This window comes from Kogia breviceps, chromosome 7, assembly GCF_026419965.1.
Source record: "Kogia breviceps isolate mKogBre1 chromosome 7, mKogBre1 haplotype 1, whole genome shotgun sequence".
Taxonomy (NCBI): Eukaryota; Metazoa; Chordata; class Mammalia; order Artiodactyla; family Physeteridae; genus Kogia; species Kogia breviceps.
Window position 1 is genome coordinate 80,497,942 of NC_081316.1, and position 13,720 is coordinate 80,511,661.

Consider the following 13,720-nt stretch of genomic DNA (forward strand, 5'->3'; position numbering starts at 1 on the left):
TTACCAAATTCATTGATTAGCTCTAGTAGTTTTCTGGTAGCATCCTTAGTATTCTCTATGTATAGTATCATGTCGTCTGCAAACAGTGACAGCTTTACTTCTTCTTTTCCAATTTGGATTCCTTTTATTTCTTTTTCTTCTCTGATTACTGTGGCTAGAACTTCCAAAACTATGTTGAATAAGAGTGGTGAGAGTGGGCAACCTTGTCTTGTTCCTGATCTTAGTGGAAATGGTTTCAGTTTTTCACCAGTGAGAATGATGTTGGCTGTGTGTTTGTCAATATATGGCCTTTACTATGTTGAGGTAGTTTCCCTCTATGCCCACTTTCTGGAGAATTTTTATCATAAATGGGTGTTGAATTTTGTCAAAAGCTTTTTCTGCATCTGTTGAGATGAATATATGGTTTTTATCCTTCAATTTGTTAATAAGGTGTATCACATTGATTGATTTGCATATATTGAAGAATCCTTGGCATTCCTGGGATAAAGCCCACTTGATCATGGTGTATGATCCTTTTAATGTGCTGTTGGATTCTGTTTGCTAGTATTTTGTTGAGGATTTTTGCATCTATGTTCATCAGTGATATTGGCCTCTAGTTTTCTTTCTTTGTGACGTCTTTGTCTGGTCTTGGTATCAGGGTGATGGTGGCCTCGTAGAATAAGTTTGGGAGTGTTCCTCCCTCTGCTATCTTTTGGAAGAGTTTGAGAAGGATAGGTGTTAGCTCTTCTCTAAATGTCTGATAGAATTCACCTGTGAAGCCATCTGGTTCTGGGCTTTTGTTTGTTGGAAGATTTTTAATCACAGTTTCAATTTCAGTGCTTGTGATTGGTCTGTTCATATTTTCTATTTCTTCCTGGTTCAGTCTTGGCAGCTTGTGCATTTCTAAGAATTTGTCCATTTCTTCCAGGTTGTCCATTTTATTGGCATACAGTTGCTTGTAGTAATCTTTCATAATCTTTTGTATTTCTGCAGTGTCAGTTGTTACATCTCCTTTTTCATTTCTAATTCTATTGATTTGAGTTCTCCCTTTTTTTCTTGATGAGTCTGGCTAATGGTTTATCAATTTTATTTATCTTCTCAAAGAACCAACTTTTAGTTTTATTGATCTTTGCTATTGTTTCCTTCATTTCTTTTCCATTTATTTCTGATCTGATCTTTATGATTTCTTTCCTTCTGCTAAATTTGGGGGTTTTTTGTTCTTCTTTCTCTAATTGCTTTAGGTGCAGTGTTAGGTTGTTTATTTGAGATGTTTCCTGTTGCTTAAGGTATGATTGTATTGCTGTAAACTTCCCTCTTAGAACTGCTTTTGCTGCATCCCATAGGTTTTGGGTCGTCGTGTCTCCATTGTCATTTGTTTCTAAGTATTTTTTGATTTCCTCTTTGATTTCTTCAGTGATCACTTCGTTATTAAGTAGTGTATTGTTTGGCCTCCATGTGTTTGTATTTTTTACAGCTCTTTTCCTGTAATTGATATCTAGTCTCATATAGTTGTGGTTGGAAAAGATACTTGATACGATTTCAATTTTCTTAAATTTACCAAGCTAGATTTGTGACCCAATATATGATCTATCCTGGAGAATGTTCCATGAGCACTTGAGAAAAATGTGTATTCTGTTATTTTTGAGTGGTATAGTATTATTTGAAAGTGGGTTTTATTATTTGTAAATATATACTACAAACTCTAGAGCAACCACTAAAAGAAGTAAAAATAAAAGTATAGGGTATTCCCTGGCAGTCCAGTGCGCTTTCACTGCCGAGGGCCTGGGTTTGATCCCTGGTTGGAGAACTAAGATCCCACAAGCTGCACAGTGAGGCCAAAAAATATTAATAATAAATTTTTAAAAAAAGTATAACTGGGGGCTTCCCTGGTGGCGCAGTGGTTGAGAATCCGCCTGCCGATGCAGGGGACACGGGTTCATGCCCTGGTCCGGGAAGATCCCACATGCCGCGGAGCAGCTGGGCCTGTGAGCCGTGGCCGTTGAGCCTGCGCCTCCGGAGCCTGTGCTCCACAACAGGAGAGGCCACAGCAGTGAGAGGCCCGCGTACCGCCAAAAAAAAAAAAATACAAGACCCAACTGTATATCTAAAAGAACCCCATTTTAAATAAAAGGACACATATAGATTAAAAGTAAAGGAATGGGGAAAGATATATCAGGCTGACAATCAAAAGAAAGCAGGAGTAACTATATTAATTTCAGATAGAGCAGACTTCAGAGCACAGAAAGTTATGAGGGATCAAGAGGAGCATTACAGGGCTTCCCTGGTGGCGCAGTGGTTAAGAATCTGCCTGCCAGTGCAGGGGACACGGGTTCGAGCCGTGGTCCAGGAAGATCCCACATGCCACGGAGTAACAAACCCGTGTGCCACAGCTACTGAAGTCCGCATGCCTAGAGCCTGTGCTCCACAATAAGAGAAGCCACCGCAATGAGAAGCCTGTGCATCGCAGTGAAGAGTAGACCCCGCTCGCCACAACTAGAGAAAGCCTGCACGCAGCAATGAAGACCCAATGCAGCCAAAAATAAATAAATAAATAAATAAATTTTTAAAAAGAGGGGCATTACATAATGATAAAGGAGTCATTTCTCCAAGAAGACATAACAATGTCTTAATGTGTGTGTACCTAACAATAGGGTGTGAAAATACATAAGGCAAAAAATGATAGTATTGCAAGGAGAAATAGATGAATCCACTGTTATACTTGGAGAATTCAACACTCCTGTGTCACAAAGGGGCAGATCTAGCAAGCAGAAAATTCATGAAGGCAAGGCTGAACTCAATGACACCATGAATTAACTGAATATAATGGATATTTATAGACTGCTTCATCCAGCAACAGCAGAATAGACAATCTTCTCAAGTTCTCATGGAACATTCACCAGGAGACCACATTGTGGGCCATAAAATATACCTTAACAAATTTAAATGAGTAAAAATCATATATTTTCTGCTCTCAGTGCACAATGGAATTAAATCAGAAATCAGTAACAGGAAGATAGCTGGAAAATCCACAAATACGTGGGAAATTAAACAACATGCTGCTTAAATAACACATGGATCAAAAAAGAAATCTCGAGAAATTTAAATATGTTTGAACTAAATGAATATGAAAACAAAACATCAAAATTTGTGGGTACAGCAAAAGCAGAGCTTAGAGGGAAATGTATAGCACTGAATGCACATATTAGAAAAAAAGGAAATATCTAAAATCAGTCATCCAAACTTCCACCTTTGGAAACTAGAAAAAGAGCAAATTAAATCCAAGATAAGCAGAAGAAAAGAAATAATAAAAATTAGAGCAGGAATCAATGACATTGAAAATAGAAGATCTAGAAAAAATCAACAAAATCAAAAGTTGGTTCTTTGAAAAGATTAATAAAGTTGATAAACCTGTAGCCAGGCTAACTAAGAAAAAGAGAGAGGATACAAATTCCTAACATCAGAAATCAAAGAGGGGACATCACTACAGAGCCAGTGGACACTAAAGGGATAATAAAGGAATACTATGAACAACTCTGTGACCACAAATTTGATAACCTAGATGAAATGGACCAACTCCTTCAAAGACACAATCGGTCAAAACTCACACAAGAAGGCAATCAGAATTGGTCTATATCTATTAACGAAATTCATTGAATAATTAATAACCTTCCAAAGCAGAAAGTACCAGGCCCAGATGGGTTCAGTGGTGAATTCTACCAAACATTTAAGGAAGAAATTATACCAATTCTCTACAGTCTCTTTCAGAAGATAGAAGCAGAGTGAATACTTCCTAACTCATTCTATGAGGTCAGCATTACCCTAATACCAAAACCAGACAAAGATATTATAAGACAACAATAGACCAATGTCTCTCATGAACATAGATGTAAAAATCATTAACCAAACATTAACAAATTGAATCCAGCAGTGTATAAAAAGGATTATACACCATGACCAGGCGGAATTTATCCTAGGTATGCAAACCTGGTTCAATATTTGAAAAATTAATTAATGTAATCTATCACATCAAAAGGTTAAAGAAGAAAAATTACATGAACATATCTATATATGCAGAAAAATCATTTGACAAAATCCAACACCCATTCAAGATAAAAATTTCTCATTAAGCTAGGAATATAGGGGAACTTCCTCAACTTGATAAAGAATATCTACCCAGAACTTACAGCTAACATACTTTCCTGATGAGAAGCATGAAGTTTTCCACTAAGATCAGGAACAAGGCAAGGTTGTTCCCTCTGACCACTGCTTTTCAACATCATACTGGAAGTCCTAGCTAACACAGTAAGGCAAGAAAAGGAAATAAAATGAATATAGATTTGAAAGGAAGAAATAAAACCATCTTTGTTCACAGATGAAATGGTCATCTATAGAAAGGATCAACCAAAAACCTAGTACTAACAAGCTATTATAGCAGGGTTGCAGGATACACAGTTAATATACAAAAGTCAACTGCTTTCTTGTATACCAAGAATGAACAAATGGAATTTGCAATTAAAAGCACAATACCAGGGACTTCCCTGGTGGTCCAGTCGTTAGATTTCACCTTCCAATGCAGCGGGTGTGGGTTCGATCCCTGGTCGGGGAGCTGAGATCCTACGTGACTCGCAGCCAAAGAAACCAAAACATAAAACAGAAGCAGTATTGCAACAAATTCAGTAAGACTTTAAAAATGGTCCACATCAAAAAAATCTTTTAAGAAACCCCACAATACCATTTACTTTAGCACCAATAAAAATAACATATGTAGATATAAATATAACAAAATATGTACAAGATCTATATGAGGAAAACTGTAAAACTGATGAAAGATGTCAAAGAAGAAGTAAATGGAGAGATATTCCATGTCCGTGTAAAGGAAGACTCAATGTTGTCAAGATGTCAGTTCTTCCCAACTTGATTTATAGACTCATTGCAATCCCAGTCAAAATCCCAGCAAGGTATTTTATAGATATCAATAAACTGATTCTAAGGTTTATATGGGACTTCCCTGGTGGCGCAGTGGTTGAGAATCTGCCTGCCAATGCAGGGGACACGGGTTCGAGCCCTGGTCTGGGAAGATCCCACATGCCGCCGAGCAACTAAGCCCGTGAGCCACAGCTACTGAGCCTGCACGTCTGGAGCCTGTGCTCCGCAATGGGAGAGGCCGCGACAGTGAGAGGCCCGTGCACCGCGATGAAGAGTGGCCCCCACTCGCCGCAACTGGAGAAAGCCCTTGCACAGAAACGAAGACCCAACACAGCCTAAATAAATAAATAAATAAATTTTTTTAAAAAATTAAGTTTATATGGAGAAGTAAAATACCTAGAATAGCCAATACAGTATTGAGGAGAAGAGCAAAATTGGAGGACTACTTACCCAACTTCAAAACTTACATAAAGTTATAGTAATCAAGACACTGTGATACTGGTGAAAGAATAGACAAATAGATCAGTGGAACAGAATGGACAGCTCAGAGATAGACCTACGTAAATTTATCGGTTGATTTTTGACAAAGGGGTAAAGGCAATACAATGGAGCAATGAGAGTCTGTCCAACAAATGGTGTTAGAGCAATCAGACATCCACAAGTAAAAAAAAAAAAAAAAAAAAATTCTAGACACAGGCTTTATACCCCTCACAAAAGGTAACTTAAAATGGACCACAAACCTCAATGAGATCACAAAGCAAAACTGTAAAACTCTTAGAAGATAACATAGGAGAAAATCCAGGTGACCTTGGGTTTGGCAATGACTTTTCAGATACAACATCAAAGGCATTATCCCTGAAAGAAAGAATTGATAAGCTAGACTTAATTAAAATTAAAAATTTCTGCTCTGCAAAAGAAACTGTCAGGAGAATGAAAGCACAAGCCACAAACTAGGAGAATATATTTGCAAAAGACCTATCAGATAAAGGATTGTTATCCAAAATATACAAAGAACTCTTTAAACTCAGTAATAAGAAAATAACCTGATTAAAAGTGGGCTAGAGGGACTTGCCTGGTGGCACAATGGTTAAGAATCCATGTGCCAATGCAGGGGACACGGGTTCGATCCCTGGTCTGGGAAGATCTCACATGCCATGGAGGAACTAAGCCCGTGCACCACAGCTACTGAGCCTGTCCTCTAGAGCCAAAGAGCCACAACTACTGAAGCCCGCTCACCTAGAGCCCATGGTCCACAACAAGAGAAGCCACTGCAATGAGAAGCCCACACACCGCAACTAGAGAAAGCCCGCACGTAGCAATGAAGACCCAACCAGCCATAAATAAATAAATAAATAAATAAGGAAAAAAAAGTGGGCTAGAGACCTTAACATATAGCCCACCAAAGAAGATATATAGATGGCATATAAGTATATGGAAAGATGCCCCACATCATACGTAGTCAGGGAAATTCAAATTAAAATGAGATACCACTACACACCTATTAGAATGATCAAAATCTGAGACACTGACAGTACCAAATGCTAACAAGGATGTGGAGCAACAAGAACTCTCTTTCATTGCTGGTGGGAATGCAAAATAATACAGCCACTTTGGAAGATAGTTTGGTGGTTTCTTGCAAAACTAAACATATTGTTACCAAATCCAGCAATTGTGCACCTTACTATTTCCCCAAAGGAGCTGAAAACTTATATCCACACAGAAACCTGCACACAGATGTTTATTCATAATAAGCTTTATTCATAATTGCCAAAATTTGGAAGCCACCAAGATACCTTTCAGTAGATGAATGGATAAATAAACTGTGGTACATCCAGAGAATGGAATATTATTCAGTACTAAAAAGAAGTGTGCTATCAAGCCATAAAAAGAGATGGAGGAATATTAAATGCATATTACTAAGTGAAAGAAGTCAATGTGGACAGGCTACATACTATATGAATTCAACTATATGACGTTCTGGAAGAGGCAATACTATGGAGACAGTAAAAAGATCAGTGGTTGCTAGGGATTGGGGGGATGGAGAGATGAATAAGCAGGGCACAGAGAATTCTTAAGTCAGTGAAACTACTCTGTATGATACTCTAATGATGGATATATATCCATGAGGACGTTATATGTTTGTCCAAATCCATAGAATGTACATCAGTAGTGATCTCTCAGGTAAACTATGGACTTTGGGTGATGGTATGTCAATGTAGGTTCTTCATTTGGAACAAAGGTACTGCTCTGTTGGGGATGTCAGTAATGAGGGAGGCTCTGCGTATTTGGGAGTAGGGTGCATATGGGAAATCTCTGTGCTTTCCACTCAATTTTGTTGTGAATCTAAAACTGCTGTTAAAAAAAAAAGTCTATTTTTTAAAAGTGGACAAAGGACAAAGGATCCGAATAAACTTTTCTCCAAAGAAGATATGTGAATGGCTAATAAGCATATGAAAAGGTGTTCAACATCATTATACATCAGGGAAATTCAAAATCATATTGAGCTGCCATTTCACATCCATTGGGACGCTTTTTACCAAAAAGACAATAAGTGTTGTTGAAGATGTGGAGAAATTGGAACTCTCATACACTGCTGGTGGGAATGTAAAATGGTGCAGCTGCTGTGGAAAACAGTTTGGCAGTTCCTCAAAAGGTTAAGCATAGAGTTTCATAAGACCAGACAGTTCCACTACTAGATATATGCTCAAGAGAAATGAAAGCATGTCTACACGAAAACTTGTAAATGAATGTTCGTAACAGCATTATTTGTAATAGCTCAAAACTATAAACAACCCAAATGTCCATCAACTCATGGATGGACAAAGAAAATGTCATATATCCATACAATACAATATTATTTGGTAATAGAAAGGAATGAACTACAATACCTGCTGCAACATTGAAAACATGCTAAGTGAAAGAAGCCATTCACAAAAGATCACATATTGTATGATCTTGTTTATGTGAAATGTCAAGAATAGGCAAATCTATAGATAGAGATCAAAAGTAAATCAGTGGTCCCTTGGGCTGGGGGCAGATTGGAGAGTGATGGCTGACTGGTATGTGGTTTCTTTTTGGGGTGGTAAAAATGTTTTAAATTTAAATGGTGGTGATGGTGGCACAACTCTGAATATACTAAAAGCACTGAATAGTACATCTTAAGTGGGTGAATTTTATGGTATGTGAATTAGATCTCAGTAAAGCTGTTGTTAAAAACAATTCAGGTGTATAGAGGTATATGACTGTAGGACAAATTGTGAATGTGAGTTCTGGGATGCAATAGCAATTTTTTTTATGATAATCCTTTTATTTTTTAAACTTTTTATGTTATATTGGAGTATAGTTGATTACCAGTGTTGTATTTCAGGTGTACAGCAAAGTGATTGCAATAGCAATGCTTTTATGTGCATATGAATTACCTAGGTATCTTATTAAATGCAGATTCTGATTCAGGAGGTCTGGGATGGATTCTGAAGCATCTATTTCTTAAGCTCTCAGGGTGCTGATGCTTTTGGGCTGTGGATCATGCTCATCAAGGTGGTAAAGGATTTCTTTTTTTTTTCTCCAGTGAATGGGGTCAGTCTAAAGAGCCTTTCTGGATCCAGGAGGATTTGTCTAGCATTTTGCATGAAGGCAGAATGTGGTTTAGTGGAAGAGAGGGGCTGAAGGGACAAAGTAACCAGACTGTGTAAAGACTCAGAGACCACTGAGTATCAGTATTTGTGGGGGATAGGAGGCCTATTTGTGGTATTACACTGGTGGACCATGAGTCTTTCGCACATGAGAAAATATCAGTCAGCCGCAGATCATTTTCCATTTTTGTAAAGTTTTCTCTTGCCCTCTGCCTGACATTTTTGGTCTAACTTCTTTCAAATCTGGACCTAGGTAGATTGACATGACTAGAGACCTTGCGACATCCTAGGAGGGGAGTGATTGGTTGGCAAAAAGACATTCTGTGTATGGGTCTTAGGAGTGGGAAATGGGCCCATCAGTCAGTAATCTTGCCCTGAGAGCCTACCTAATTAGCTACCTGAGCTCTGAACAGGTCAGGTTTAGACTGACTTACTTTTTGGCCCCAGATGAGTAATCTCATTAATGAGGGAGCAAATAAAGATGTATTTCCAGATGGTACAGGTTAATTATAGGTATAGCTTATAGCTTTCCTTGTTTTTCCACCTGAGCCAGAAGACTGATTTGGATGTAATTTTGAAAATCTTTTCGTTCAGCATGCAAATATTAAAGCCAAATCATGTCTTTACTCAGCATTACTCCACTCTGGTGCTCGTACTACTCCACGAAGTGCTAAATGGTCCTCTAAGCACCAGGTCTAGTCTCAGCCTTAGTGCTTGCCCTTCTGAGCTGTTCCCTGAGCTCTGAAAGCATTACTGCCCTGTGCTTCACCAACATTCAGTTCCCTGGCCTCTCTGAGTACTTTTTAAAATACACTCACTTTCTTAGGAAGAAAGGCAATGAAATCACTTGGTCACTTGGAATATACTTACCCTCACAGCCCCACAATGAAGTCAGACTTATTCTCTGTTTTCCAGTGGGAGAAACAAAGGCACAGACAGTAGCATGCTTGACCACTATCTCATGGAGAGGCGTCCCCATGCCTGGTCCGGTTCTCTGGCTCTTCCTTGTTTTCTCTTCAATGGACTTACCTTGCTTCTTTGAACATGTAGTTGTGTTGTTTTGTTTTGTTTTGACGTGTAGTTTTTTAAACGTGATTTTTTGGGTGCCTCCAGAAAATGAATACTTCCTTCTCAGATGCTTATTAGGTATTTTTCAAGTGTTTGTTTACACTCTCATTTAAGCATCTCCAGGTGGGGTGCTGGTTTGTCAGCAGACTTACTTATTACCCTGTTGGAGGGAATTCTGTTCAATTTCACAAGTACTCATTGAGTGCTTAACATACACTCAGCTCTGCTATTCTCCTTGAAAGACGAAAAAGCAGTGTATTCTCTTCGGCTCTGTGGGATCTTCTAGGATGGAAGCAAGATAGACATAAGCAGGACTTGGACTAGGGTGAAGCAAACAAGGCGCTGGGCACAAACTTGAAGGAGGCACTCGCTCTCAAGGTCATGCAAGTGCAGTGTCAGTACCTGAAAATGTGTGCCTTCTTAAATTTTGAGCTCTAGGTCCCTTGCTTGCACCACCCTGGTCCTGGCCCTGGATTTAAAAAGCAGTTAGGTCACTTGGAAAGCATGTCTAAGATAACATAAGATTGTGGTCCTTAATTGTCTGCTCAGGTACCACCTAGCTGGGCCTTTCCATTTCCTGCATCTACTTGTCTCCTCTTGGAGGGGACCTCTGTCCTGGGGAGATGAAGGACTGAGTCAGATCACATGAATAAATTCTGTGAGGCAGTGTGAAGTAGGATGAAGAGGGTGGTTGACTTCATTACCCTGATTGGCTGGGGGAAGCCTTGGGATATTGTTTCTTCTCTCCCCTCCCCTCCTCTGCCCTCTGTCTTCCCCTCTCCTTCCCTCTCCTCTCTTTTCCCTCTTCTCCCCTCCCCTCTTTTCCTCCTCTACACTCTTTTCCTTCCCTCCCTCCCTCCCTCCCTCCTTCCTTCCTTCCTTCCTTCCTTCCTTCCTTCCTTCCTTCCCTCCTTCCCTCCTTCCCTCCTTCCCTCCTTCCCTCCCTCCCCTCCCCTTCCGTTCCCTTCCTTTCCTTCCTTCCTCCCTCAGCTGGGACATGTAGAAACCAGAAAGCCCTCTCTAAGCAATGGTGGACATTCCCAGTACACACACATAAAGGATGCATGGTAAATATGTACTGATTTTACTCAGTAGTAGTATGGAGTTCTGCCCATTTTACTTCAAACATCCCACTTAAGGTACTTTTCTGAAGTTATCAGAGGAACAGTGGGAAACTGGGCCTTGAACTTCATAAGTACTAAAGGAATATTTGTTGATTGATTCCTTTCGTGATTATGAGGGCCTTTCTTCTGTATATCAAGGAGCATTTTCATCTCAGTTCAGTATAAGAATGTATCGAGTGACTTATGTACTGAGGCTTTGGGTATGCTTCTGTATGGCTACAAGGAAGTAGAAGACTTGAGCTGTGATCTCAAAGAACTTAGTAGTATTCTAGAGCAGTGGTTTTTCAGCTGGGACAATTTTTGTCCCCCAAGGGACATTTGATAATGTCTGTAGACTTTTTTGGTTTTATCTGTGGAGATGCTGCTGGCATCTAATGCGTAGAGGCTAGGGATGCTGCTAAACATCCTACAGTATACAGATCCCCACCCCACCCCCCAAAAAAACAACCCAGAGAATCAACCAGCCCAGAATATCACTAGTGCCAAGGTTTAAGAAATCCTGCTCTAAAAGGATAAGACTAACAAATAGAACTGGAACTTTGAGGTTGGAAGGCCACACTGCTACTTTTTTTTAAAACATCTTTATTGGAGTATAATTGCTGTACAGTGGTGTGTTAGTTTCTGCTTTATAACAAAGTGAATCAGCTATACATATACATATATCCCCATATCTCCACCCTCTTGCGTCTCCCTCCCATCCTCCCTATCCCACCCCTCTAGGTGGTCACAAAACACTGAGCTGATCTCCCTGTGCTAGGCGGCTGCTTCCCACTAGCTGTTTTACATTTGGTAGTGTGTATATGTCCATGCCACTCTCTCACTTCTTCCCAGTTTACCCTTCCCCCTCCCTGTGTCCTCAAGTCCATTCTCTACATCTGCATCTTTCTTTATTCCTGTCCTACCCCTAGGTTCTTCAGAACCATTTTTGTTTGTTTGTTTGTTTTTTAGATTCCATATGTATTACACTGCTACTTAATAGCAGAACAAGGACTTGGACTAGTGTGAAGCAAACAAGGCACTGGGCACAAACTTAAGCTTAGTTCACCCTAGTCTAATGGGGCCATTTAGAGTCAAATGGTATTATATGACAGAATATTTTATCTAGCTTTATGTCCCACAGATCCTAATTCATACTTTTAGCTCTAGCAGTGTGTGATTATTGTATGTTGGGCAGGGACAGTTCTAAGACAGTAATGGGTTTTTATGGTGGTGTCTTTCTACAGGTTGATATGTCAGACCTCTCTCCAGAGGAGCAATGGAGGTAAGTGTGACAGGGTGGGCCCCTCATGGTGGGAACTATAGATTAATCCTACTAATAGAGTTGTATATCTACCCTTTTTGCTTCCTTTTCTGTGGCAGGCAGTGACCTATGACCAGTAGGACAGGTCATTTGAGATCTTTCCCAGTACTTGGGTCACTCCTGGGTAGCTCCCTCGGTCCTTTGGAGTAAATAGATTATTGCACCAAACCATCCATCTGGGTTTTGAATACTAATTCTGCCATTTCCTAGCGATGTGATCTTGGGCAAGTTACTTAACTTCACACTACCTTAGTTTTCCCAATTTGTAAAATGAGGATCATAACAGTTGTGAAGATTAACATGTGTGAAATTCTTAGAACAGTCAGTGCCTGGCATGTGGTAAACTTCCAGTAAGTGTTACCTGCTTTAAGGATGATTATCATCATTAACATCATCATTATCCATGAAACAGGGCAGAGAGCTCTGTATGAGAAAATGGGAGATATGTCTTCTGATCTCAACTCTGCTACTAACTTGCTTTGTAACCAGAGTGAGTCAACAAATACTTTGTCATTATTTCTCATTGGTAGAGGAGTTTCAAAAGTGCTTGCCCCACAAACTTGATAAGGTAACTGACCAGTGAGCTGAAATCAACCAAGTAAAGTTTAATAGTGAGAAAAAAACACCTCGTTTAGATTAAAACTATTGACTAGGGCTTCCCTGGTGGCGCAGTGGTTGAGAGTCCACCTGCCGATGCAGGGGACATGAGTTCGTGCCCCGGTCCGGGAAGATCCCACATGCCGTGGAGCAGCTGGGCCCGTGAGCCATGGCCGCTGAGCCTGTGCTCCGCAACGGGAGAGGCCACAACAGTGAGAGGCCCGCGTACAGCAAAAAACAAAACAAAACAAAAAAACTATTGACTATAAAAAATGTAGAATGGCAAAGATATCAACTCATATGACAGGCCCAGCAAGATTTTAGGTGACTTTAAGCTTAATATGCACCAGTTGTGTACCTGAGCTACCAAAATATTCTACAGTTTGAGAAGATGTTCATTGAAAATATACTATCTGCCTTAACGGAAGTGACAGTGCTACTGTGTTCTGCTTTGCTGAGTCCACATTGATTTTGTTGTAAACACGGCATATGGAGAAGATCTTTAGCTAGATATGCCTGGAAGAACACAATCAGGATTAATGGTCTTCACATTATGTTATATGCATTGTGTATAAAGATCTAGAACTGTTAACCTAAAAGGGCCCAGGAAAATGATGGTAGAAACAGGATTGGTTTTGTTTTTTTAAATAATATTATGATAAATATTTGAAGGGGCAGCATTGGGAAAGAGAGAGTGGATATGTTCCAGAGTGTAGGATTAGGTCCAAAGGATTGAAGCTGTAGATAATTTTTTCTCATTATCTGAAACATTGTTAATAATCGTGGTATATTGTGAGGCACAGAGAGCTTCCTGCTTCTTAAAGCTTTGGAATTTTATTCCTTCATAAGCACATATGAGTTCCTACAATGTGTCAGACACTGCTGGTTCTAGAATAGATTATTTTAAGAGGCATGTATTCTCAGCCAGTGGAGGTATTCAAACAAAGGATTGCAGAAATAATTTTTGTGTTGAGTGGTAACTTGAGCTAGGTGACTTTTGTTTTTTTCTCAGTCCTTTCTTTAATTTCTTGTTGTACACATCCATTTAGTTATATACTGTCTGAGGACAATAAACTTATCTCTTATTATCTTTA

At 39.6% G+C, this 13,720-nt stretch overlaps 1 protein-coding gene across 1 annotated transcript in view; it reads left to right on the plus strand.

Moving 5' to 3' along the window:
* The window catches only part of RNF121 (ring finger protein 121), a 94,396-nt gene that overhangs the window by 25,838 nt on the left and 54,838 nt on the right, over positions 1–13,720 (plus strand). The window contains exon 2 of the mRNA XM_059068757.2: positions 11,953–11,990. Coding sequence (XP_058924740.1) covers positions 11,953–11,990 — 38 coding nt within the window. The remainder of the gene's footprint in view (positions 1–11,952; positions 11,991–13,720) is intronic.